This window comes from Pantherophis guttatus, chromosome 18 (assembly GCF_059756535.1).
Source record: "Pantherophis guttatus breed Tessera chromosome 18, ASM5975653v1, whole genome shotgun sequence".
NCBI classification, from domain to species: domain Eukaryota; kingdom Metazoa; phylum Chordata; class Lepidosauria; order Squamata; family Colubridae; genus Pantherophis; species Pantherophis guttatus.
Genome location: NC_142080.1, coordinates 9824493 through 9850881, shown reverse-complemented (window position 1 = coordinate 9850881; position 26389 = coordinate 9824493). Strand labels below are relative to the sequence as shown.

At 45.4% G+C, this 26389-nt stretch overlaps 2 protein-coding genes across 16 annotated transcripts; both read right to left on the bottom strand.

The window, feature by feature from the left end:
* Positions 1–449: 449 nt before the first annotated feature.
* On the bottom strand, positions 450–19815 carry LOC117671359 (cystatin). 14 transcript variants are annotated; one of them, XM_087881235.1, is made up of 7 exons: positions 16841–17071; positions 16167–16292; positions 10612–10724; positions 10333–10423; positions 3311–3539; positions 2748–2873; positions 450–838 (listed from the first exon to the last, which is right to left on the bottom strand). In XM_087881235.1, the coding sequence occupies exons 4-7, from the start codon at positions 10344–10346 to the stop codon at positions 761–763; spliced, it is 447 nt and encodes a 148-aa protein (XP_087737361.1). In that variant the 5' UTR covers positions 10347–10423; positions 10612–10724; positions 16167–16292; positions 16841–17071; the 3' UTR covers positions 450–760. The 14 variants fall into 14 exon arrangements, 13 of the variants coding, with proteins under 13 accessions (XP_087737361.1, XP_087737362.1, XP_087737364.1 ...); XR_015730447.1 differs by lacking the exons at positions 16167–16292; positions 16841–17071 and adding an exon at positions 19476–19803 and having other exon boundaries at positions 10612–14040; XM_087881236.1 differs by lacking the exons at positions 16167–16292; positions 16841–17071 and adding an exon at positions 19476–19801.
* A 2287-nt stretch (positions 19816–22102) lies between these two features.
* LOC117671340 (uncharacterized) lies at positions 22103–26256 on the bottom strand. 2 transcript variants are annotated; one of them, XM_034427215.3, is made up of 2 exons: positions 26051–26256; positions 22103–24203 (listed from the first exon to the last, which is right to left on the bottom strand). In XM_034427215.3, the coding sequence occupies exon 2, from the start codon at positions 24170–24172 to the stop codon at positions 22448–22450; it is 1725 nt and encodes a 574-aa protein (XP_034283106.3). In that variant the 5' UTR covers positions 24173–24203; positions 26051–26256; the 3' UTR covers positions 22103–22447. The 2 variants fall into 2 exon arrangements, with proteins under 2 accessions (XP_034283106.3, XP_060538527.2); XM_060682544.2 differs by lacking the exon at positions 26051–26256 and adding an exon at positions 24995–25156.
* Positions 26257–26389: the final 133 nt, after the last annotated feature.

Below are 26389 nucleotides of genomic sequence, written 5' to 3'. Positions count from 1 at the left end.
TTTTCTCCCGCAGCTGGCTGTCAGGGAAGGCAAGCGCCTGAAAGGTACCGGAGTCACTCACTCTCCTTCTTGAATGAGCCGCTCTGGTCCACTCTCCGCAAGAAGGAGAGTGAGCGACTCCAGTACCTTTCGGGCGCTTGCCTTCCCTGACAGCCAGCTGCGGGAGAAAAGTGAGCAGTAGGAGTCCGGGGAATGGGGCGGGTGGGCAGAGCCACAGGAGAAAGAAATTTAAAAAGTTTTCCTACCGGGTTCTGTGGGCATGGCTTGGTGGAAGGGGGTCTTGGGACTGAGTGGGCGTGGCTGTGAGTGACATTGAGTTGGCCACGCCCACTCAGTCACAGGACACCCACCACCACCAAGCCACGCCCACAGAACCAGTAGGGAAAAAATTTAGATTTCACCCCTGGTTGGAAGCGATTTGGACAAGAAAGGAACACAACGCCGGAACATCATGATGATAGTTTTATTAAGACTTAACTGAATTAACAAAATATTGATTCGTCTTCTCGAAGGCGATAGAAAAGAGGATGGAATTGAGGAGTGAGAAAAGACCCCCATGTATGTCATGGAACAATTTCAGAAACTCAGGAAAGGCGAATGAACCATTTCAATTCATGATTTGCAGACGGCCGGTCATACATGGGATGTTGTTTGGAAGAAACCAAGCTGCACCCAAGAAGTTATTTGGCTGCTGGTCACACTCAGAATCATTTGCCCCGCGTTGGTCTCGGCACGTGAGATTCCGCCTCAGTCATCCAGATTAGGAACAGTTCATGCTTAACAGCTCTGTCTTCTTCAGCCAAGGACGGGACCAGATCTGAAAGTTGCAGGTTAGTTTCTGGAAGGGAACACAAGAGAAAAACTTAAGAGAGTCAGTGCTTAAAATAGGTTTGGAGTGTATCAACACTGTTAAAATTCTTGGAAACAAATTTTATTGATTGATTGATTGAATGAATTTGTATACCGCCCTACTCCCGAAGGACTCAGGGCAGTGAACAGCCAAAATAAAATACATATAATACAAACGTTAAAAAACCATTAAGATACAATTAAATAATTTGGCCCAGAAAATGAAATTTAAAACACCCCAAATTAATTGCGTTGACACAGATGCTGGGGAAACCTCACATAAAGCACCTTCAGTCAAAGGGCTTTTTTAAAATGAGATCTTTCAGAGCTGCTGGGCAGACTACAATTCCCATCCTCCTGAGACCCATGGAATCACGTGTTGCGCTATCCCAGTTTGAGTCCTGGTTCACCGAGAACGGCAAGCGAATTGCGATGGAAAAAGTAAGTTCAAAAAGTAAGCCAACAGGCCAAGTTACAGCTGAGTCAGTTGTCCAACTCGGGCTGTTGAATAACCAGCCGGCGCAGGTTGTATCCCTTCTTTCTTGGGAACACAAAGACTGACTTTCTTTACCTGTCTTCACCTGCTTTTCCTGTGATGCGAAGCTCCCATGGGGATCCCTTGCATAACGACACTCCAAATTGGTTGTCTGAACTCAAACCTGGGACTCCCACCATCTAGTAGGAGCCCTGAGTCACCAAACCAGGAGTGCTATTCAGCAGGTTCTGGAGAACTGGTAGCGGAAATTTTGAGTAGTTCAGAGAACCGGCAAATACCACCTCTGGCTGGCCCCAGAGTGGGGTGGGAATGGAGATTTTGCAATATCCTTCCCCCCGGAATAGGGAGGGAATGGGGATTTTGCAGTATCCTTCCCCCAGGAGTAGGGAGGGAATGGAGATTTTGCAATATTCTTCCCCCAGGAGTGGGGTGGGAATGAGGATTTTGCAATATCCTTCCCCTGGAGTGGGGTGGGAATGGAGATTTTGCAGTATTCTTCCCCTGGGTGGGAATGGGGATTTTGCAGTATCCTCCTGCCACGCCCTCCAAGGCCACGCCCATCAAGCCGATAGCATAAAAAATTTGAACTCCACCACTGCCTCCCATCCAGCGCCACAAAGTACAACCCCCAATGAATTTTAGGGCAGGTTAAAAGATCAGCTGGTTAATTCAAGGGAACCAACCCACCCATTCTGAAAATACAGTTGGCACTGGTGTTTAAATGCCCACATGAAGCCCAGTTGCAAGACAAAGAAGGGCGAAGGGAGCTTCCAGGAACTGTAGCCCCAAATACTGCAGGACAGCAAAGGTCTGTCCCAGGGATGAAATCCTCTGAAGTTTCACTCGGTAGCAGACTCACCGGTTCTGTGAGTCTGCTACCGAGCGTGCGCATGTGTGCCTGAGGCGCGCCCGTGCAGCGCTAAAAATTTTGAAGCCTTCCGAGTCTGCAAAGGTAAGTAGAACAGTGACGGGGGGTGGGGGTGGGGAATCTGCTGTGCCACGCGATTTAGATTAGCTAGAAAGCAGAAAATCTGACAATTCTAGCTAATATAAATCACACGTCACAGCTGATCGTCGCCCAGCTGATTATCGGAAGCAACGTTTCTCCCGAACCGGTAGCATTTTTTGCTACTGATTTGCCCGAACCGATCTGAACCGGTAGCATTTCATCCCTGGCCTGTCTTCCGAAAAAGAAAAGGAGGAAAGCCCAGAAAATGACAGGCCGGTCAGCTGGATGTTTTATTGGGAAGATCCTCAAGCAGACAATTAAGGGATGCATTTCTGAGCACTGGATAGGAATGCCGTCACCAGCAAGAGCCAGCCGGTGAATCTCAACAAACATTTGACAAATTTGCTCATTGCATTCTTCCTTTGACATGGTGAACTTGGCGTCTGATCTCACCTCCTGCTGATTGCTTGGAAGCAGCTCACATTTCTGGATATCGCTGAATGGCAATGGCCCGTTGCTCTTTTCACATGCTGTTTTCCCCATTTCCACTTCAAGATAGTATTTCACGCCTGCAACCACCTGGATTTTAAAAATAGGCACAAGAATTAGGTAATTACAGCAAAAAATAATAAAGATACATACATTCCGAAGCGTGCTTAATTTCATCAGTTGCAATCTTGGAAGGATTGTATAGCATGAGAGCAAGAAAATCAGTACGGCGGGAAATATTTCTGTACCAAACAGACATGTCCGTTTCCGTTCACAATTTGCTCGAGGCACATTGCAGTCCCTCTCTGGGAACATCTCCCTAAACTGCCTCCAGCCCCCACCCTCCATTATCCCCTCCATTGTTTCCAGAGCCCTTTCCCAAAACTAGTGCATTGATTATGTTATCTAGCTTGGTCATGAGACGTCTTCAAGAAAACAATCAAGCTCAGAGCCTATCGAGGACCCCACAGACCCGTTGAGGCTGCCCACCTTACCCTGGTTACCTCTCACACCTCTCACACACATACCTGGGATTGTGCTTTCATAATACGCAGCTGTTTGAAATAGTTGGCGTTGCCGCTGCGCTCGTTGTATTGTTCCACGGCGAAGGCGGCGGCTTGCTGGACTCCCTCATCTGTGACGGGTACGGGGGAAAGACCCCCAGGCATTCCCACCCCCTCCAGCAGCACCGAGGGCAGCATCAGGAGGGAGCAGAGGAGGAAGAGAGGGCAAGGCAGCTGGGAGCGCGCCATGGGGCTGGTGAGAGAGAGAGAAAGGCTGGCAGATGCACAAGTAGACCAAGTGGGCAACTCCAACAGTCGCAGTGAACCGAACCCGGCACGGTGGTGACAGATATAGTCCAGGATGGCAGCGAATCCTGGGAATGTTTGTAGATCATTATCTGCATCTTATTTGCCCATCGTTATTTGCCCATGTATTAAGTATTAATTATTAAGTCAATAATTGGAAGGTAAAAGCTGCGTTCACATGACCTGCTGATCTAACCCCGAGATAGCAAACACACCCAGCACTTTACCCCTCATTCTGCCTTAACTGAGATTAGACTAACCATTCTCCATGGTTTACAACCAGCCACAGTAGTGCTTATAATAATTCACAGTAGTGAGCAGGGGGCTGGACTAGAAGACCTCCAAGTTCCCTTCCAGTTCTATTCTGTTTGGTTGGTTGGTTAGTTGATTGATTGATTGATTGTTCCAAGAAGGGAAAGAAAAGGAGAGACGGAAAAGCTACTCTTGAAAAGCATGAAAAGATGCAGGCTAAGAAATCAATCAGAACAGAGCTGGAAGGAGATCTTGGAGATCTCCTAGTCCAACCCCCTACTCAAGCAGGAGATCCTATACCAGAGGTCAGGAACCTGTGGCTCGGGAGCCACATGTGGCTCTTTCACCCCTCTATGTGGCTCCCTGTCACTCAAAATATGCGTCACAACTGCCAATGTGCGACACCTGCCGGCACGCGATTTATTGAGCTTTTCAACCCCCGGTAGGCCAACCATGGATAAATCCAAGAAAAGAAAAGTTTCAGAAAGAAAACAGAACGTTTAATTCAACTACATATGCTAGTTTTTTGACCGCTCAAGAAATAGTCAGGTACGGGAAGGATTTTGTGGCTCCCGGTGTTCTTTTTTCTGTGGGAAACAGGTCCAAATGGCTCTTTGAGTGTTTAAGGTTGCAGACTCCTGTCCTATACCATTTAGATTTAGATTAACAGAGTTGGAAGGGACCTGGTAGGTTATCTAGGCCAACCCCGTCCAGTCTCTTCTTTAAAACCTCCAGGGATGAAGGTTGCCACCAGCTTCTGGTGGCAACCTGTTCCACTGCTTAATTGTCCTCACTGTCAGGAAGTTTCTCCTTCATTCCAGGTTGCTTCTTTCCTTGCTTCGTTTCCATCCACTTTTTTCTTGTCTTGCCTTCTGCTGCTTTGGAAAATAAGTTTCTTTGTGGCAGCCCCTCAAATATTGAAAGTCTGCTATTATATTACTCCTAGTCCTTCTTTTCTCTAGACTGGCCAAAGCCCAAATCCTGCAACCGTTCTTTGTATGTTTTAGTCTCCAGGCCTTCGATCATCTTAGTTGCTCTTCTCTGCACTTTTTCCAAAGTCTCAACATCTCTTTTGCAATGTGGTGGCCAAAACTGGATGCAGGATTCCAGGTGTGGCCCTTACTAAGGATAATAATGGCTCTTGTTTTTGTAAGGCCAACCTCACCCAATGCTGCCATGGTACACCTTGGCTGCATTGGTAGAATACACATGCCCTCATTTTAGCCAACGTGTAATACCCATTTTAAGGGACGCGGTGGCTCAGTGGCTAAGACGCTCAGCTTGTCGATTGAAAGGTCGCCAGTTTGGCGGTTCGAATCCCTAGTGCCGCGTAACGGGGTGAGCTCCCGTTCCTTGTCCCAGCTTCTGCCAACCTAGCAGTTCGAAAGCACGTAAAAATGCAAGTAGAAAAATAGGGACCACCTTTGGTGGGAAGGGAACGGCGTTCCGTGCACCTTTGGCGTTGAGTAATGCCGGCCACGTGACCACGGAGACGTCTTCGGACAGCGCTGGCTCTTCGGCTTTGAAACGGAGATGAGTACCGCCCCCTAGAGTCGGGAACGACTAGCACATATGTGCAAGGGGAACCTTTACCTTCACTACCCATTTTACCATTTAGAGTTCAGTATGTTCTTTATTGTTTTCAGATCAAAATCCTGCCTCTCTTGGCCTTCGCATGAAAACAGACTGTGATTTGCTTGAACGCAGCCACTTTTCTTTGCAAATCATGCTTTACAGCTGTGTGGTTGGATTGGATTAATACAGTGAAATGTGGTTAGACAAAGTCATGCTGATACAGTGACTCGAGCCAGATGAGTCAGTATGTTCAATTAATTGTAGCCAGTTGAGATTAATTCAGAAAACCACAGTTTAGCATGAAGTGCCAAGCAGGTATTTCGGCCAGCAGGTATAATGTTCTTGCGGTGCAGAATAACTTTATTTCCCATCTTACTGTCCTTGATTTTAACACCTATATTTGACATATATCACATATACGCTTGCCCACAACGTACAGGAAGTCCTCCACTCACAACCAGAAATTACAGCTGTAAGTCATGCCGGTTATTAAGTGGGTCATCATGTGACCAACCCAATTTTACCCCTCATTACAATCATACGGTTAAAATCGGCGTCAAATATCAAACCATTTATATTTGAGGCCGATTTTATTGTATTATTGTAATGTAGGTACTGATGAGTCAATACGAAATGCTTGCATCTCTCTCTGTTCCTCTTTTGGCTGTATTGTTTAAATTATTAAAAAGGACTAATTGTTTTAAATTTCTTCTTCTTCTTGTGCCATGTCCATCATCAGACGCTGGCCATCATGTTGGCCATCCTATTTTTGTCAACAGCCGTATGAAAAAGTGCTGCTGAGTTTTGTCCAAACCAGTCCCTTAGGTTTTGAAGCCATTAAATTTAAATTTAATTTAATTTAAATTTCTTAAATGGTTTTTTTTTTGTGTGTGTCGGTCAATAAACGAATCTGAGGTCATTAAGCAAATCCATTGTCCACAGTGGGAGGCTTTTTGCCAGAAACCAGGAGTAAACATTGGTTGTCCAGCAAAATAAATAAATAAATAAAATTGTAAATCACTGTTATATGACCATAAATAGCTATAAGTGTGGGCTGCTTGCCAAGCAGCCACCATAGGGGTGAAAACCAGGAAAAAAATTCATGAGGTAATTTGAGGATAACTTTATTTTATTTTTATTTCACTTTGGGACCACCACCGAGAGGGATCCCTGCCCAAAGAGAGACTTGGAGGATCCCACATAAGGGACAGAAACTGCAGAAGGCCGGAATTGATCCGGCCCGGCAGCCATTTTGAGAGAAGAGCAACTCCTTCATCACCACCATTTCTGTGAGGCGGGCCTGGAGTTGCATGAGTGACAGGCCCCTTGCTCAATCAGAGGAAGCAGAGAAGTCAGGGCTGTGTTAGTGAGCCAATCCCAGGGAGGGGCGGGGAGATTTTGGTTGTTGTTGTTCTTATTTACCTCAGTGTTCTCACTTGCCTCAGTCTCTTCCTTGGGGAAGTTGTGAGAAGAAGGTCTTGGCCATGTTTTGATGCCCAAAGAATTTTAAGAGACACAATGGTCTCTCAGAGACTGTATTTGGACAGCCAAGGACGAAAATACAAACAGTAACAGAGTTGGAAGGGACCCTAGAGCTCATCTAGTCCAACCCCCTCCTCACGCAGGAGACCTATGCTAGGGATTCAAACCGCCCAACTGCTGACCTTTCTGATCGACAAGCTCAGCATCTTAGCCACTGAGCCACCTAGCCAGAAAACGAGCTCGTTAATCCTTTTAAGTAGTTGCAGCGTCTAGAAGTTTCTCTTCCTGCCAGCAAGAAAGCCTTTAAATCAGTCAAGCCGCTAAATTCTCTAGACATTTATATCCTGAAGGATGTGACTGTGACCTCCTCAGACTGGAATCTCTCTTTCGAAAATACCAGTTGGGCAACTCTCCTCTTTCCCTTCGTGGCAAAACCAACTTCAAATAGACAAATAGGGAACTGAGGCATGATAAGATCACCCTCATCAATTTGTATCTCCAAACAAGATGAGGCCAAAAAAAAAAGGCTTGAAGTGTCTAAACACCTCCGAAAGGAAGGATCCGAAGCTCTCCCATCCTGTCAGGAATGGCTTGAAGCATTTAGCTGCTAGAATAACCAATAAGTTGGAAGGGACTTTGGAGGTCTTCTAGTCCAACCCCCTGCTCAGGCAGGAGAACCTATACCATTTCAAACAAATCCCATTTATTGAAAACAATTCTGCATTTCAGAGGACAATCAAATTATTAATCATACTTTAACCAATATGGAAAGAGCTCTAAATCCTCTTTTTTTAGAAGACATTGGGTGGCTGCCTAATGACTTTCTGTATTATCCCAACAACAACAACAAGGAATTAAAATGGGCTGGCTTTGGCCTGGAAGATGTTGTGCATTACAGGACTAGCAAAGCCCCCTGTAGATATTATTGCCTGATGTCCCCCAACACCAAAATGGCGGCAGGGGTGGGGGAGTATTATGAAGCTTTGATAAAATGTGAAACAGCCTGTGAAACATGAAACAGCTTGTGGAAGAAGGCGGACATGAGCTTCTGGAAGCATCCCTGGTAAATTCTATAGATGCTGCCACTTCTTGGTTAACACTTCTGAAATATGCATGTCCTAAATAAATCTAAAATTAATCTAAGCTACTGGTCTTGAAAAGTCAGTAAAACCAATTCAATATTTCCCTTACTGTGGATTTACTATCAGAGTTTGGGTCACTGTATCTCTTTCTCCAGAGAGGGGAAAAAACCCACCCTTCCTTCATAAAAAGAAGATCCATCTTGCACATCATTTTTGCAGAAAATGGCAGCACCGAGAGTCAGAATGAGTTTCCTACAGCCTCTTGAGCCAAGACATGGTGTACATATAATCCTTTACAAGTTCCGGACACAAATGACAGTATTGAGAAAGAAAAGGGCCACTGGCAACTTCAAATATTGTTATCAAGATATTTTATCATCAAATATTGCCCAAATAACACATTGGAATGATAAATATTGCCTAAGAAGTAATAGTAAGTTCACACCATTTAGTATGATTTACCTGATCAGCTTTATGGTATGACCATGATTGATGTGAAATTGAAGAAACCACACAATCCTTTCCAAGTTTCAAGTACTAATTATAGAAATAGAAAAGGCCAGCGACAACTTCAAATAGTGCGCTATCGAAATATGTTAACATCAAATATTGTCCAAATGATAAATATTGGAATGATAAATATTACCCAAGAAGTACTTAATTGAACAAGTGCACAATTATTGTTTCAGGCCAAACACCTGTGATTTTCCACCACCTGCATCAGATATGTGATCATGGCTGATGTAAAATTGAAGGCACCATCGTTCAACAACTTTAGGACCATGGTGCGGGACATGTTGCTGGCCCCTAGCAGCCCAAACTTAAGGTTGAGAGAGCTGTTGGGGAAAAAAATGCTTCTGGTTATCGCTATTTTGTGGAAAACTTCAAATTTGCTTTACCCCTTTGGAGTGAGATTCAAACAGAGCAGATGATGGAATAGAAGTCCTCTGAAATTCATCTCGTTTAGAGGAACAGATTTCGATTCCCATCATCCCCAATCAATACAAACACTGACTATGCTGATTGGAGATGATGGGAATGGTAACCCAGTACCTTGGGGGATGCCAAGCTGGACAATGCAGTCTGAAATGCATTGGTCACTCTGCAGAAGTTTCTAATAGCTAACCTGGGCCAATTTGTGTAAGAAAAATGGAACAGATCAATGAAATTTCATAGCCCTGCATTTTTCAGAGATTCCCACCAAAAAAAAAGGCAATTTTGTATGTTGCTATTTTTATTTTTATTGTTCTGAGCCACCCAGAGTCACTTTAGCATCTACATTTTATCAAATAAATAAACAATCAATTCAGGATTCTTCAAAAAAAGGATTAAGCAGCAATCCCGTCCCACTTCACAATGTGCGGTCCAAAAGAATGCCGAAGTCTTCTACGGAAAAAGACTCCCTTGAGATTTCAACCTCAAAGGCAGTGCCAAACCCTCAGCATGGAAACAAATGAGGCGACAGCAACAAAGCATTATATTATAATTTGATAGTGGGAAGATGAAATTTAGCTAGAGTCTGCAACATATGTTCTCCTCTTTATGTAGTGACCAAAAAATGACATTTTTTAAAAAAAATCGCCAAGTTCTTACGGGACCATCAGATCTGTTCAGATTTCTCTGGATTACTAAAATATAAAATGCAGCAACCACTCAAGATTTCACTACTTGAAGATTTATATGCAACCTACATTTCTATTGAGGTCTTGTAATTCCCCAGCCCTCTACAAATCGTAACACCCCAGAAAATAAAGTGCTTTGTTTTCCAAAGCACTTGAAGGCCAGACAAGGAATAATGGATGGAAACTGACCAAGGAGAGATTCAACCTAGAAATAAGAAGGAATTTTCTGACCGTGAGAACAATCAACCCGTGGAATAGAAGTTGCCTTCAGAAGTAGTGGGAGCTTCATCACTGGAGGCTTTCAAGAAGAGACTGGACTGCCATCTGTCAGAAATGGTGTAGGGTCTCCTGCCTGGGCGGAGGGCTGGACTAGATGACCTACAAGGTCCCTTCCAACTCTGTTAATCTGTTAAACCCTTTGGATGTACCTAGAGCCAATATTGTAGTTATTGTACAATGAACGAATGAAAAATGCCTCTCTTCCAACAGAAGAAACTTGGGGGGAAAATTTGTGAAACAAAGAAAGGATTTGGTTTGAGTTTTTAAAAGATGTAGACCTTTTAGTAAGTATCTCCTCTTTTTGTGAATATTGTATTTATACTTTAAAATTGTTTTGCCATGTTAACTGGGTGAATTTAATTCCAGCAATTAAAATGTGGTTTTATCAGCTAATCAGATTTATCAATGAAACATCACTTCCTTGTTAAAGAAAGATTAAAAATCCTACGTTTTATGCGCCATCAAGTTGGTAGCAGCTTTTAGCGATCCAATAGATTTTCTCCAGCAGGATTTCTTCCTACTCTTGTCCTTCAGTATACCTGTTTGTGAAGGGGCAAATAATTACAAAACGGGGTGAACAAACCCATGCAAATAATTCAGCGATCGTCAACATTTACGTCTGAACTTAAAAGGAGAGAGAAGAAAATTGGCCAAGCCTCAGAAACAATACTGCCAATCTGTTTAAAAATAAATCAGATTTTTAACCACAAAGTAATTAAAGTTGCACCTCTGGCAACACTTCTGAGGTGGTTGTTTGGAAAGGAAAAGCTCTCGGTGCCTGCCCCTCGGTGCCTGTCCACTGGAAAATGAATTACAGGCTATGGCTTCATTAACAAAGTCCTACAAAAAAGTAAAGACAAATTAAAATTCTTCATCAGTACAAATAGGACACCAGGAATCTCTCATGCTATTGGCAGGGGAACGAACAAAATATATGTGTGGGTTGTTTGAACCATCCCAAATGTTATTTGCAATCCCCCCTAAATGCAGGGGTAAAATAGAAGAAGAAGAAGACGAAGACGACGAAGAAGAAGAAGACGAAGAAGAAGAAGAGGAGGAGGAGGAAGAAGAAGAAGAAGAAGAGGAAGAGGAAGGATAAGGAGAAGGAGAAGAAGACTCGATAGGGAAGGAAGAAAGGAGGAAAAAGAAGGGACAAAAGAGGAGGAGGAAGGCTAGATAGGGAAGTTGGAGAAGAAAGGAGGAGGAGGAGAAAAGAAGGAGACAGGGAAGTTGCAGAAGGGAGAAAGGAGGAGGAGGAGGAGGAAGCCTGGATAGGGAAGTTGGAGAAGGGAGAAAGAAGGGATGAGGAAGAGACTGAGGAGGAAGAAGAAGGAGAAAGAGAAGAAGAGACAAATCAACTTGCCATCTGGCCTCGCTCGCATCTTTTGGTACTCCCTTGTGCCTGTTCTCCTGCATCATTTCCCCATTCATCCTCCATTCGCATTTCAAAACAGACGCCTGCTCTAAAACATTTTTTTGCAGCGTTTAGAAACAAGAGTGCCAAGTAAATTCACGATTTTTAAGACGCGAAGTTTTTTCTTCATGGATACTAAGAAGATTGAGAATCCTTTGAGGAAAAAAAAAGATAGGCATCTCAGAGAAGATTATTTTATTCTGCGAGGAAATGCTAAACTTCATTTACAACTTTTAACAGAGCAACTCTGGGACTTTTTTCCCCCATGGATATTAACATGGCTGAGAATTTCTGGAAGAAAAGAGATTTGACAGACATTCCTGAGAAGAAAAAGACTTTACTCTATGAAGATAAGCTGCAGGGAGTGACTTAAATTTAATGACTTAGTTAGGATGGATTTTTATAAGTTTGATATATGTATTGAAAGAAAGTTCTAGGGCAGTTTTGTATTTATAAAGTACATTTGTAACTGCACGTTTTCCATCCTTCTATGTAACGTTGAAAAATTCCAGAAGTTTGTAAAATATTATTGATCAAATTTTAAAATAAAAAAAAACATTTTTACTCTATGAGGATAAATTTGAGGGAGAGATTTAAATCAAAAAGAGCTAATTGGAGTTAATAGGATTTTTATTGGTGTGATATATATAACTGAATGAAAGCTTTAATGTAATTTTGTGGCTTGTGTTTAAAATGAAGGGTTTTTTTTTTTCTCCTCCCTTTATACGTATATATTTGTAATTTTTAAGGTTTGTAAAATATTATTGAAAGTGAACTTTTGATACTGGTGAGGAACTAAACCGCTGTAAAATGCAACCAAAAAAGTAAAAAGAAGAACATTTCTCAGTCCCTTCTCTTTCTTCCTACTATATGCATGTGAATTGACCATTATTGCAATACTAAACTAATCACGCATGGAATTCTTTGGAAGTCGTACTGCAAGGGCAACAACTTTTCAGGCACATCCTTTAATTATACTAGGTGCATCAGAGAAAAGAAGCGGTCCATATCTACACTGCGGGAGGGAACTGCAAAGAAAAACTGCGCAATTTTTAACAGTTCTGAACAGCATTCAACAGCTTTGACATTCAGAAAATATTTGGTCCATTTTTCATGTGAAAGCAGATGCTGGAACTCTTCTTCATTGCTGGAAGCTTCCACAAATTTTTTCAGGTTGTTGAACTGAATGAAGCACTTCATACTGTCAATTTCCAGACCCTTTACATGTAAGTACATTATACACGTTTCCACATCACTCCAGCTTGGTGTGTCACTCAGGGCCATCCAGGCGAAGCAGGAAAACTCTTGCAGGGACGCCATCCACATCTCCAGGTAGTCGATGCAGTTACTGTAGAGGCGACGCACGGCATCGGAGAAGGCGTCGCATCCCGCCTCCAGCCCCTCCTTGCGCTTGTCTGCAAGCATCCCCTTCACCGTCAGCGACATGAAGTTCTGGGCTCTACGGTCAAGCAGGATGGTGTGCACGGAGTCCATCGTCTTCATCACCTCCACCAGGGAGTTATTTTCCCGCTCCATCTCTTCGATGTGCAAATGGAAGGCGTTCATCAGCGAGTGCATGTGCCAGAGGTAGAGCTCGCCGAACTCGTGCTCGAAGAAGCTCTTGAGCACGGCGGGCGGGTTGCTCTGGCCCAAGAAGAAGGACTTCAGGGCCGAGTGCATCTGGAGCAGCTTCGTGATGCCGGGGAACAAGGACAGCCAGCGGGTCCTGCTGTGGGAGAGCAGCCGCTTGTATTCCACCTCCACAAACTCGCAGTATTCGTGCAGGGGCTCCGTCCGCACCGCGTAGATGTGGAAGTACTGGTAGATCTTTAGGATGATGTTCTCAACGTCCACTTCCAGGGCGTCTGCTCCGTGGTGGATGCAGTTGTGCAGAATGTGGGCAGGGCAGTACACCCCAATCAACGTCTCTCTCTGGAGGGATTTCTTCAGCTTGGCCAACACAGTCCGCGCCTCCTCGTCTTGCCGAAGTTCACCAAACATGGTGTTGCAGTTGTCCCCCGCGAAGGCCACGCACTTCTGAAGCAATCTGTGTTTCTTAAGAGCTTTGACAAGAGAGTCCGAAACGTCCATCTCGGTGGGACTTTCCTGAAGTTCCAGGAGTTTGGTCTTCAAGCCGCCGTTCCTGTAGTCATAGTATTGGATGAGGACAGGGACCATTTTCAGGGCCCTGTGGCTGCTGTCATCTATAGCCACCCCGCAGAAAGGGATGCCGTGTTCCTCCAGGGCCTTCAGGTCGAGGCTCACTGCATGCTGGGCAAGCACAGAGTTCTCAAGACTTTCTGTCCTGCTCCGGGTGTTGGAAAATTTTTGCGCTATCTCTGCGTCAGGAAATATTTTTCTCAACAACTCAGAAGTGTGGCCTGTTGATTTGTAGCTGTTGCAACTTGGGATGTTGTGCACGGATAACGTTCTGTCCGCTGCAGCAAGAGCATCCTCGGCTTTCGTGCCTGGAGTCCCCAAAAATTCGGTCAGCTTTGCAGACCAGCTGTCTCCTCCGAGGGCTTTCTTGTGCTTTTCAGAGGACATGTGGTATTCCAGATCCCCAGCACCTTTATATGCCACCGTCACAAACGTGCCAGCTTTGCAGACCAAGCACTCTGCTTCATAGTCATCTCTTCCTTTGCGAAAATGAGGATATTTCTGCTTCAGTTTGTCAGTAAAGACGCATTTTCCTTTAGGCATTTTCTATCTTCAGTTTGGCTCAAAATCTGAGATGGAATACTGCAGGAAACGAAATTGACTTAATTTAAGAAGGGAATGGAAGGAGAGATGAATTAAAAGTATCACTCCATCCTCATTTAAATAGATGCAATATACAAATAATACTCAATAATCAATGCAGAATTTGAAATTAAACAACGGGTCTTTTAAATTCACGTTAATATTAAGTGGAGCTGTAACCTAATTGTCTGATTGCTCATTTTCAACACCGAATTTGTTATATTTATCAAGGTCAAGCTATATTTATCAGTTTCCATTTTAAAAGGAGCAGCAATCTGGGAGATTAAAACAAAGACTTAGTTCTCAAGTAACAGGAGGTACAAATAGGTAGTCTTCAGCCTATAACCGTGATGGTGAACCTATGGCACGCGTGCCCAAAGTGGCACACGAAACCATGTCGCCCGGCATGCACAGCATTGCCTGTTTTTCTTCCGGGTTTCTGGCATGCATGCGCACGTGACGATCAGCTGTCCTTCGCACGGGCGACAGTGCCAAAAACCGGTGAGTGCATGCACGCCGGCCAGCTGAAGTTTGGCTTTTCCAGAGCGCAATCTGGAAAGGATTATGGCCTTTGAACGGCCACTAAATGAATGTTTAAGTTAAGGACTACCTGTACCACCAACACACACATACACATACACACACCCCTACACCCCATCTATCTTATACTATCAGTGATGGCTAACCTTTTTGCCATTGCATGCCAAAAGCAGGGAGAGCGTGGAGGTGTCACGCGTGTGTGTGCCCACATCCATAATTCAATGCACCCTGCACTCCCAATTTTGGCATGGGATGGCACGGTGGGCCTGTTTTTCGCCCTTCCCAGGCTCTAGAGGCTTTCTTGGAGCCTGGGGAGGGCAAAAACAGTCTTCCCCACCCCACCACAGGCCCTCCGGAGGCCAGAAACGGCCCGTTTCCTGAATTCCGGTGGGACTGGAAGGCCCGTTTTTCACCCTCCCCAGGCTCCAGAGGCTTTCTAGGAGCCTGGGGAGGGTGAAAACAGCCTCCCGCTCCCCGCAGGCCCTCCAGAGGCCAGAAACAGCCCATTTCCTGATTTCTGGTGGGCCCGGAAGGCCCGAAAATCAGCTGGTCGGCACGCACATGCATGCTGGAGCTGAGCTAGGGCAACGCTCGCGTGCCCACAGATATGGCTCCATGTGCCACCTGTGGCACACGTGCCATAGTTTTGCCATCACGGTACTAAATGCTTTGATTAACATGGCCACGGATGCAAGCAGATATTTGTTGCATTTATACTTGTGAAAAAAAATATTTGGTTCAACTCTGGACGTTGACCAAATGCAAGTTTTCCCCGTGAAAAATGCCTGTGTGCGATCATCTTTATTAGGATTAGTTGTCTACTTTCCTACAAGGGGAGGAAAAAAAAAAAAACCCAATACCCCAAACAAAGATTATTGAACCAACTACAATGAAATCAGTAAGTGTTGCTTAAACTTCCATCCAAACTTTCAATCCCCTTTTACTCTTTTCTGCATTCCCTTCCAGAGGTGGCATTCAGCCGGTTCGGATTGGTTTGACTGAATCGGTAGTGGAAATTGGGGATGGGCCTGCCCACCTGCCCTAGCTCAATGCCATCCTATTTATTTATTTATTTATTATTCATATTTCTATGCCACCCACTCTCCGAGGACTCTGGGCAGCTTACACCAAAGACAGTATACTAAATAGCATATTGCCCCCAACAATCTGAGTCCTCATTTTACCCACCTCAGAAGGATGGAAGGCTGAGTCAACCTTGAGCCGGTGAGATTTGATCCGCTGAACTGCTGAACTAGCACATTTAGACACGTTTTTGAGGCTGGGGGCCGGTGCAGGGGGCGAACCGGTGGTAAGAAAATATGAAACCCACTGATTCCTTCCTTCCTAGTTCCTCTTTTAGTGTTTGTGACCCTGGCAGCTGGTTAATAAATATTTAATGTATTACCTTTAATAAATATGAGTCCCCGTTTATCGTTTTTCGAGATGCTCAATAGACTACTCGTCTATTGTTATTAAAAAAAATTAAAGCTAAAGCAATAACTTAAAACGCCAAACGATAAAAACCAACCGAGCTAAAGAGGGAAAGAAACAGAGCGAAATGAAGTCCCTGCCGGTCGTGAAATTACCGTTTCGGACCTACAAGGATCTGAGCTCCTGCCCTATGGAACGAATTGCCCCCGGATATACGAAGGATCCCCGACCTCCGTGCCTTCCGTCATGCGCTGAAGACCCTGTTATTCCAGCAAGCCGGTCTGATGGGACAATAATTTTAATCGGGTTTTAAATATCGGTTTTTAATATGGTTTTATAAGGGTTTTAGAATGGGAATATTAAATTTGGCCAAAATTGAATTATTTTAATGTGGTTTTTAAATTTGTCTTGTATATTGTTTTATTATGGCTGTTCACCGCCCTGAGTCCTTCGGGAGAAGGGCGGTATATAAATATAATAAAATCTAAATCTAAATCTGAGCTAAATGGCAGACGAAGGCTCCGGTTTTGGTGTGCTCCTATCCTGCTGTCTTTGGGAGTGGGTTTCTGCTGCCATGGGCATCCAGTGGTCCACAATCCAAGCAGTTTGTCTGAAATGGTCTAGGTAGGGTCTCCTGTTGAGTTGAGAATTGGACTAGAAGACCTCCAAGGTCCCTTCCAGATTTGTTCTAATTGAAATAGCATAAAGTCTCCTGTTTGAGCAGGGGGTTGGACTAGAAGACCTCCAAGGTCCCGTTTCCAGCTCTATTCTGATTGGCTGCAAAAAAACAGAGTGCCCCTCCCCCAAACCCAGCGCCTGTTAATCTCACCTCATAGAAGGCAGGTGCACAGAGAAAGCTCTGGATACCTTCTTTCCTTTCGGTGCCCTCTAAAAATCCTGGAACTGAACTCTCACGCATCCACACACTCATCACACGCACAAGCCCGGATGGAGGAAAATTCCATGCAGCTCCAGGGAGGGGGGGGTTAAAGGGGGGGAGAGGAGGGGGGAGGGGAAAGAGGAAGTAAAACAAGATCCGGCTGCTGATTCGCCACTTTGCAGATCCTTCCGCTGCCCCCCACCCCACCTTCCAAGCCATGCCAAAGAGCTATGTGGTGCAGAATGCCAATTCAATGAAAGTGAAAGGAAGTTGAAAGGTCAAAACTTTCCCCCTCTCCTAGCCACTGATGAAGCTTCCAGGGATAGGAAGCGAAACGTCCTCAAAAAAACCCAAAAGTCCAGTCCAAGTTGCCTTTTCAAAAATTAAACACCGCTTTTGGAGACAAGCATGTCCTTGGATGATTGAGAATCTTCATAGGTATTATGAAGCCATACATTTTGGGATGAATGCCCTTTAGAATTATAGAACAGAATAACAGAGTCGGAAGGGACCTTGGAGGTCTTCTAGTCCAACCCCCTGCTTAGGCAGGAAACTCTACACCATTTCAGACAAATGGTGGTCCAACCTTTTCTTTAAAACTTCCAGTGTTGGAGCTTTCACAACTTCTGGTGGCAAGTTGTTCCACTGATCAATTGTTCTAACTGTCAGGAAATTTCTCCTTAGTTCTAGGTTGCTTCTCTCCTTGATTAGTTTCCACCCGTTGCTTCTTGTCCTGCCCTCAGGTGCTTCAGAGAATAGCTTGACTCCCTCTTCTTTGGGGCAGCCCCTGAGATATTGGAACACTGCAGTGGTGAAATCCAAATTGTTTTACTACTGGTTCTGTGGGCGTGGCTTGGTGGGCATGGTGTGGCTTGGTGGACGTGGCAGGGGAAGGATACTGCAAAATCTCCATTCCCACCCCACTCCAGGGGAAGGATACTCCAAAATCCCCATTCCTTCCCCACTGCTGGGAGGATACTGCAAAATCTCCATTCCCACCCCACTCCAGAAGGATACTGCAAAATCCCCATTCCCTCCCTACTCCAGAGGGAAGGATACTGCAAAATCCCCATTCCCTCCCCACTCCTGGGGGAAGGATACTGCAAAATCCCCATTCCCTCCCCACTCCTGGGAGAAGGATACTGCAAAATCTCCATTCCCACCCCACTCTGGGGCCAGCCAGAGGTGGTATTTGCAGGTTCTCCGTAATACTCAAAATTTCCGCTACCGGTTCTCCAGAACCTGCTGGATTTCACCCCTGGAACACTGCTAACATGTCTCCCCTGGTCCTTCTTTTCATTAAACTAGACACACCCGATTCCTGCAACCGTTCTTCGTATGTTTGAGCCTCCAGTCCCCTAATCCTCTTGGTTGCTCTTCTCTGCACTCTTTCCAGAGTCTCCACATCTTTTTTACATCGTGGCGACCAAAACTGAATGCAGGACTCTAGGCCTTACTTTGAAAGATGCGGGAGTAGGAACGGATTTCCAGAAAAGCTGCAGACTGCAAAATTGAATCTGCGCTTCAATCTGAGATGCAGAGAACGCAGATTCATCCCCGTCAGCCTCGCAGGGTCTTCAACAGCGAAGGGACCCAGCCGGGCAGAAAGCACAGCTCTAACGTCTCAATAACCGTCCTTCCATCTCCCACAGCGGCCGATACAACTGATGAACCTTCCAGGATAAAGGAAGGGAAATAATCTTCTTGTCCTCATTTCGGCCCCCTTTTACGACTTTTTCTTGCAGTCGTTAAGTGAATCACTGCCGTTGGTAAGCGATTCACAGGGTTGTTAAGTGAATCGGGGTTTCTCCCCCCCATTAACTTTGTTCGTCAAAAGGGGGGGATCAGGTGACTCCGGGAAGCTGCGACCGTCGTAAATAGGAACCAATTGCCAAGCGTCTGAATTTCGATCACAGGGACTTACGGCCGTTTTTCACACTTAACGACCGTTGCAGGTCACGTGATCAAAATTCCGACTCTTGGCATCAGGTTTTGTATTTATGACGGCCGCAGGGTCACGGGATCCCCTTTTGCGACCGTCTTGACAAGCAAACTCAATGGGGAAGCCAGTTTCGCTTAACAACCGCAATGATTCACTTAACAACTTTGGCAAGAAAAATGGTTGCAAAATGCACTTCACAAAACGTTTCCCCCTTAGCAACTGAAATGTTGGGCTCCATTGCGGTTGTAAGTCGAGGACTATATGTATCCATTTTTCAAATCCGCCATTTATATAAGAAAGCAGCGCCTGTACGCATGCGCAATGACTTCCAACGGCTCCATGGCAGCGGCCAGAAACCGCTCTGAGGCCAGGCGGAGCAGGCTCCGCCCCTTCCTTTTGGCGATGTGACGCTCCGCTGCGTCGTTTGACCCCTCTCGAGCGTGGTATCCCTCCGCGCGGTGCGCGAGCTCCGCCTCCCAGCCCGCGACGTCAACATCGCTTCGTGGGGGGGGGGGAGAAAAAAAAAAGACTACAAACAAAATGGCCGCGCGGCGTCCGGAAGCTTCTCTCCGGGCGGAAAAAAGCCCCTCCCCCCCCCGGGTTGGTTCTCAAGAGCACCAGGATCCCGTCTGCTCAACTCACCTGCCTTTCGCTCCGCCCTTTTCGCGGTTAGACTCCGCCCAGTTCCCAACGCCTTGCGCGCGGAGGCAGCGGCGGGCAGTGCGCACGCGCGGAACGTACACGGGGGAAATGAGCGAGGACGGATGCTTTCCCCTCAGCGTCCGGCAGCGAGGAAGACGGAGCCGCCTTTTTGGACGGGGAGGAAAGCGTTTGCATCTGGGCAGAGCCTTTCCGGGAAGATGCGCTTTTTCTAGGCCGTCACCTGCTCAGGAGGAGGAGGAGGTCGTAAACAAGAAATGAGGAATCATGGCCTTATGGACTGCAACTCGCAGAATTCCTGCGCGCATGCGCTTTTTTCCCCGCCCAGAAAGGCGCATGTCGGCGGCCTCAGGAATTCTGGGAGTTGAAGTCCACACAAGTCAATTAAAGGCCAAGGCTCCGTAAACCAGTGTTTCTCAACCTTGGTAGCTTGAAGATGGGTGGACTTCAACTCCCAGAATCCCCCAGCCAGCAGCGCTGGCTGGGGGATTCTGGGAGTTGAAGTCCACCCATCTTCAAGCTTCCAAGGTTGAGAAACACTGCCGTAAACAGTCCGTGTCGGCAGCCGGGGAGCGACTCCATTCCCCTCTCCCCGAGCCGCAGCCCTCTTCTACCGGCCTTCCTGCCCCAGAGTAGCCGGGACTGGGCCTGTTTTCCACGAAAAATGCTGCAAAAGTGGCCGTTAGGCAACATTTTCTAGGTGCTGCCAATAGTTAGTATAGAGGTAGTCCTTGATTTGCAGCAGTTCGTTTAGTGACCGTCCAAACGAAGTCAGCAACAGCTAACTTGACTAGGGTGGCTCAGTGGCTAAGACGCTGAGCTTGTCGATGAAGGTTCGGCGGTTTGAATCCCTTGTATAGGCCTCCTGCGTGAGCAGGAGGGGGTTGGATTAGATGACCTCCGAGGTCCCTTCCGACTCTGTTACTGTTAAAGCACTGGGGGGGGGGAAAGGGACTTAGGACCATTTTTCACACTTAACAACCATTGCAGCATTCCTCAGGATCAGATGCTTGGCCACTGACTCGTATTTATGACGGTCACAGTGTCCCAGGGATCACGTGATCCCTTTTTGCCACCTTTTGAACAAACGGAAGTCCATGGCGGAAGCCAGATTCACTTAACAATTTATCAGCTGCGGTGATTCGCTTAACAACTGTGGCAAGGAAATGCCGTAAAATGGGGGCAAACTCACTTTTAACAAATGTTTCGGGTAGCAACACAAATTTGGGGCTCACTCGTGGCCGTAACTCGAGGACTACGTGTCTTATTACTGTTTCTTTTCACGTTGAAGACTGTATTCCCTCTGAGTTGCTACTTAAAGTGGACTTTTGCACAAAAAATGCACAATTTCAGCTTTTCTTTTCAGAAGCAGTAGTCAATTATTACAAAAAGAGTGAAGAGCCTTGATAGTACAGTGATCTAAAGCACCCTGTTATTAAGACCAGCTGCCTGCAATTACTGCAGGTTCGAATCTCGCCAGGCTCAAGGTTGACTCAGCCTTCCATCCTTTCTAAGGTAGGTAAATTGAGGTAAATTGAGGACCCAGTTTGCAATAAGTTGACTTTGTATAAATATACAAAAGAATGAAGGCTATTGCTTAGCACACTGTAAGCCACCCTGAGTCTCCGGAGAAGGGCGGCATATAAATCAAATTTAAAAAAAAAAAAAAAAAGCAGATTTCTTCCTCTTTGAATCTAAAGTGGAAGGCAGATCATCTCATATATATATATATATATATATATATATTGGTATAAAATGGTTTGTCATGAATGCGACTGCTTGAGGGCTCCTGGATTGGAGTTGAAAGGCGAAAGGGAGCAGAATGCCTCCTCCCACATGTTGGGGTAGATCAGGTGTCTCGATAGAAAAATACTTTATATATATTTGGCTAAGTCTTATTTATTTACAGATGGGGGATGAATAAACATTGCTATTCTTCAAATGAACCTTCGTAAAAAAAAAAAAACTTGCATGGACGAAAATGTGGGGAAAAAAATCATTTTCTTCTGTGATTTTCATTAAAGTGTCCCCACTTCTGCTAAAATTTGCCGTAGCGATTTGAGATTGTTAACTAAGACACTGAGCTTGTCGATCAGAAAGGTCAGCAGTTCGGCGGTTCAAATCCCTAGTATAGGCCTCCTGCGTGAGAAGGGGGCTGGACTAGATGACCTCCAAGATCCCTTCCAACTCTGTTACTGTCATCTCAAATTAGTGGGAACAAAATCGATATATTCCTTCAGTTTCAATGAATAATTAGAGCTGCAAGGAAAAATTACACATATAACATTTTCTCATGAAAACGTTCAGCGCGCAATCTTGTTTCATCGTATTTTCAATTATTCTTTACAGGTTCTGTAAAGGCTCTAGAGGTTTATCTGGCTGGCACTGTTGTGACCAATTAATGAATTTTCCTCTCTATTGGTGTTACATATAAACTATTCCATTTTTTATCTTTAAGAAGACATATTTGCAAAATAATTTGCATGTTTGGTCTGTAATATTTGTATAATTTATATATACACTTTGGTAACAAACCTATCTTCCAACCATCTCAGCCTACAAAGCATCTTCAATTTTACAATTTTGTGCTTTAAATTATGTGCAATACATTCATTCAAACCTTTTTATTCTGCCTGTATAGCAAAAAATACAAAGGGACTCCATAGCGGCTAACAGAAACTTGGTGTGGAGCCCAAAACACCACAGCAGGGACAGGTTAAACAAAAATATACATCAATGGATTTTTTTTAAATATGTCACATGATAAATTCCCAAATACTGTAAACTAAAAATAAAAAAACCCACCCCAATCTTTTTCTGTTTTTTCTCATTAGATACATGTGTATTTCTCGTTAGATCAAATAAAAAAAGGGAACATATATATCTTTCCAATGGGCCTCTAAGATTTTCTTAGAGATAGTAGAAATTTACACCATAGTCTACAGGAGTTCCATCTAATAGAAGCGCTCAGTATTTAGACTGCAGGAGGGAATTGCAAAAAAAAACTGCACAATTTTTAACAGTTCTGAATAGCATTCAACGGCTTTGACATTCAGAAAATATTTGGTCCATTTTTCGTGTGAAAGCAGATGCTGGAACTCTTCTTCATCGCTGGAAGCTTCCACAAATTGTTTCAGGTTGTTGAACTGAATGAAGCACTTCATACTGTCAATTTCCAGACCCTTTACACGTAAGTACGTTATACATGTTTCCACGTCACTCCAGCTCGGTGTGTCACTCAGGGCCATCCAGGCGAAGCAGGAAAACTCTTGCAGGGACGCCATCCACATCTCCAGGTAGTCGATGCAGTTACTGTAGAGGCGACGCACGGCATCGGAGAAGGCGTCGCATCCCGCCTCCAGCCCCTCCTTGCGCTTGTCTGCAAGCATCCCCTTCACCGTCAGCGACATGAAGTTCTGGGCTCTACGGTCAAGCAGGATGGTGTGCACGGAGTCCAGCGTCTTCATCACCTCCACCAGGGAGTTATTTTCCCGCTCCATCTCTTCGATGTGCAAATGGAAGGCGTTCATCAGCGAGTGCATGTGCCAGAGGTAGAGCTCGCCAAACTCGTGCTCGAAGAAGCTCTTGAGCACGGCGGGCGGGTTGCTTTGGCCCAAGAAGAAGGACTTCAGGGCCGAGTGCATCTGGAGCAGCTTCGTGATGCCGGGGAACAAGGACAGCCAGCGGGTCCTGCTGTGGGAGAGCAGCCGCTTGTATTCCACCTCCACAAACTCGCAGTATTCGTGCAGGGGCTCCGTCCGCACCGCGTAGATGTGGAAGTACTGGTAGATCTTTAGGATGACGTTCTCAACGTCCACCTCCAGGGCGTCTGCTCCGTGGTGGATGCAGTTGTGCAGAATGTGGGCAGGGCAGTACACCCCAATCAACGTCTCTCTCTGGAGGGATTTCTTCAGCTTGGCCAACACAGTCCGCGCCTCGTCTTGCCGAAGTTCACCAAACATGGTGTTGCAGTTGTCCCCCGCGAAGGCCACGCACTTCTGAAGCAATCTGTGTTTCTTAAGAGCTTTGACAAGAGTCTCCGAAATGTCCATCTCGGTGGGACTTTCCTGAAGTTCCAGGAGTTTGGTCTTCAAGCCGCCGTTCCTGTAGTCATAATACTGGATGAGGACAGGGACCATTTCCAGGGCCCTGTGACTGCTGTCATCTATAGCCACCCCACAGAAAGGGATGCCGTGTTCCTCCAGGACAACCATATCTATGTGTGGAGCAAGCACATAATGTTCAATATTTTCTCTTTTGGTTTGGACGTTGGAAAATTTTTGAGCTAGGTCTGCCTCCGAAAATAACTTTCTCAACAAGTCAGAATTATCATCCACGGGTTTGTCCGTGTTGTGATTCACGACGGTGCGGAATGCTAAACTGCTGTCGCTCGCAGCAACAGCGTCTTCCGTTTCGCTGTCTGGATCCACAAAAAAGTCCGTTTTTGCACACCAATTGTCCCGCGTTATTGCTTTGTTGCGCTTGTATGCTTTGAGCGCTTTCTTGTGTTTGTCAGAGGACATGTGATACTCCAGATCCCCGGGACCTTTGTGCGCGACGGACACAAACGTGCCAGCTTTGCAGACCAAGCACTCCGCTTCATAGTCGTCTCTACCTTTGCGAAAATCGGGATAATTGCGCCGGGTTTTCTCAGTAAACAGACATTTTCTTTTGGACATGGTTTTTATCTTCAGGATGCACCTCGGAATCCTGCAGGAAACAAAGCGCAGAGACAGGTTCGAGCTTGGAAGGAACGCAATATTAAATCATACGGCTGGAAGGGACCCCAGAGGTCTTCTAGTCCAACCGCCTACCTGGTTGTCCAGTCTATAGAGAGCATTTTAACTTACTGCACCTGTGTCTGGTTTGCCAATTGCACAGTGGCAGATAGGTACAGTGCTCCAGAGGGTCAACGTCATTGCCCAGAGGGTCATTGGTTGCCCCCTCCCCTCTTTGGAAGAGCTTTATAGCTCCCGCTGCCTTAAGAAAGTTCAAAACATCCTTAAAGATCCATCTCATCCTGGGCACCCTTTTTTTTTTTTTTTTTTGAACTATTACCATCTGGCAGACGGTACAGGGCAATAAAAACAAGGATAGACAAATAGGCTGAAAAACAGCTTCTATGATCCCAGGGCAGTAACCATATTGAATTCTATTCTGTAGTGTAATATTAATGTAGTATCAGGGGTTTTCAATTCAATTGTATAGAATGTGAAGGATGTGCGGTTTTGTTTTATTTTTATAGTTTTCTTATGTATGATGTACACTGAAGATGGCCTTTAATTCTGCTGTACGAGGTGCAATGACAATCAACTAAACTAAACTAAACTGCGAATTTGATCCTAGGTAGAGGCAGATATTTCTCTCTCCGGGCACACTGAGAATTGATCTGCTGAACAAAACTCCGCATGGGCAACAGGAAAGGCCATTCAAACACTGCTAGCTCCATTCAGTCGCCCAGACTCTACCCTGCAAGGCGGGGGGGGGGGGTTTCTACTTACCTTTACTACCGGTTTGTAACGGGGCTCGCACTTTGCTCGTGTCCACTCTTCTGCATATGCACAGAAGCATTTTGATGACATCGGGGTCGGTGGGCAGAGTCTCCCGCCGGTTTTACTACCGGTTCTACAGAACCGGTGTGAACCGGGGGCAACCCACCACTGCTACAAGGGGATTATGGGGTTGTTAAACAAAGACTGTAAGAATTAAGCACATGCATTCTCAAAAGTTTGCTCCTTTTTAACCTTGGTTGCAAACCACTCATTAATAAATAAACACACTAACGTAATATTACATCATATATTATTTTATATAATGTAATGTTACGTATTTTTAACGTGTTTTTTTTAAAAAATTGATTTATACGCTGCCCTTCTCCGGAGACTCAGGGCGGCTTACAATGCGCTAAGCAATAGCCTTCATCCTTTTGTATATTTATACAAAGTCAGCTTATTGCCCCCACAATCTGGGTCCTCATTTCACCTACCTTAGAAAGGATGGAAGGCTGAGTCAACCTTGAGCCTTGGCGAGATTCGAACCTGCAGTAATTGCAGGCAGCTGGTCTTAATAACAGGGTGCTTTAGACCACTGTACTACCAAGGCTTTTTGTTGCATTTTTCTTTATTTTGTTTTTAAAAGTCAAAAGTTTTAATAAAAATTACTTTAAAAAAAAATAAAAAAAATAAACACACTTAACTGAAACTGTCCTATTCTGAAAGCCCAGCCATTTCCACTCTCTCTCTCTCTCTCTCTCTCTCTCTCTCTCTCTCTCTCTCTCTCTCTGGCTCTGCATAATCGAGCTTTTGCTTAGTTTATGGTTCAGATTGTTTTGTGAATCCAAAAGACTAAGTGTTTTTTTTTTTTAAACAGCTTTTATCTTTGTTCCTTGGAAATCTGTTTGCATCAACCCGGTTGCGGGGAGGTCATCAACTGACAGCGGAGCCCACTTGCTGGATTTGCAGAAAAAGGGGCAATTCAGCCACTGGGGTTTAACGTGTTGTGGGAATGCAAGCCAGGTCGGGCAACCTTGGTTGGCTCATGCAACGAGATCAACGTACCTTCAGGACACCGATCCTGGGTGGGAAGAAGCAAAAAGGCCGAGCGGACCCTCCAGCCGCTCACTCGCAACGCCCCATCTGCGAGAGCATCCTTTTTTCTTTTTTCTTCTTCCCCTTTTGGGTCTCCAACCTGGGCGACTTTACGACTTGCGGACTCCAACTCCCAGAATTCCTCCGCCTTGTTGGAAACCGGGCCATTAATGGACACCTTCCGGCTGAGGAATTCTGGGAGTTGAAGTCCGCAAGCCGTTTAAAAGTCTTTTTCCAAAATTTCCCCGCCCCGGAAGATGCCTGGGATGCAAAAGGAGGGAGGGCCCAGAGGGGCGCATGCGCGCTGAC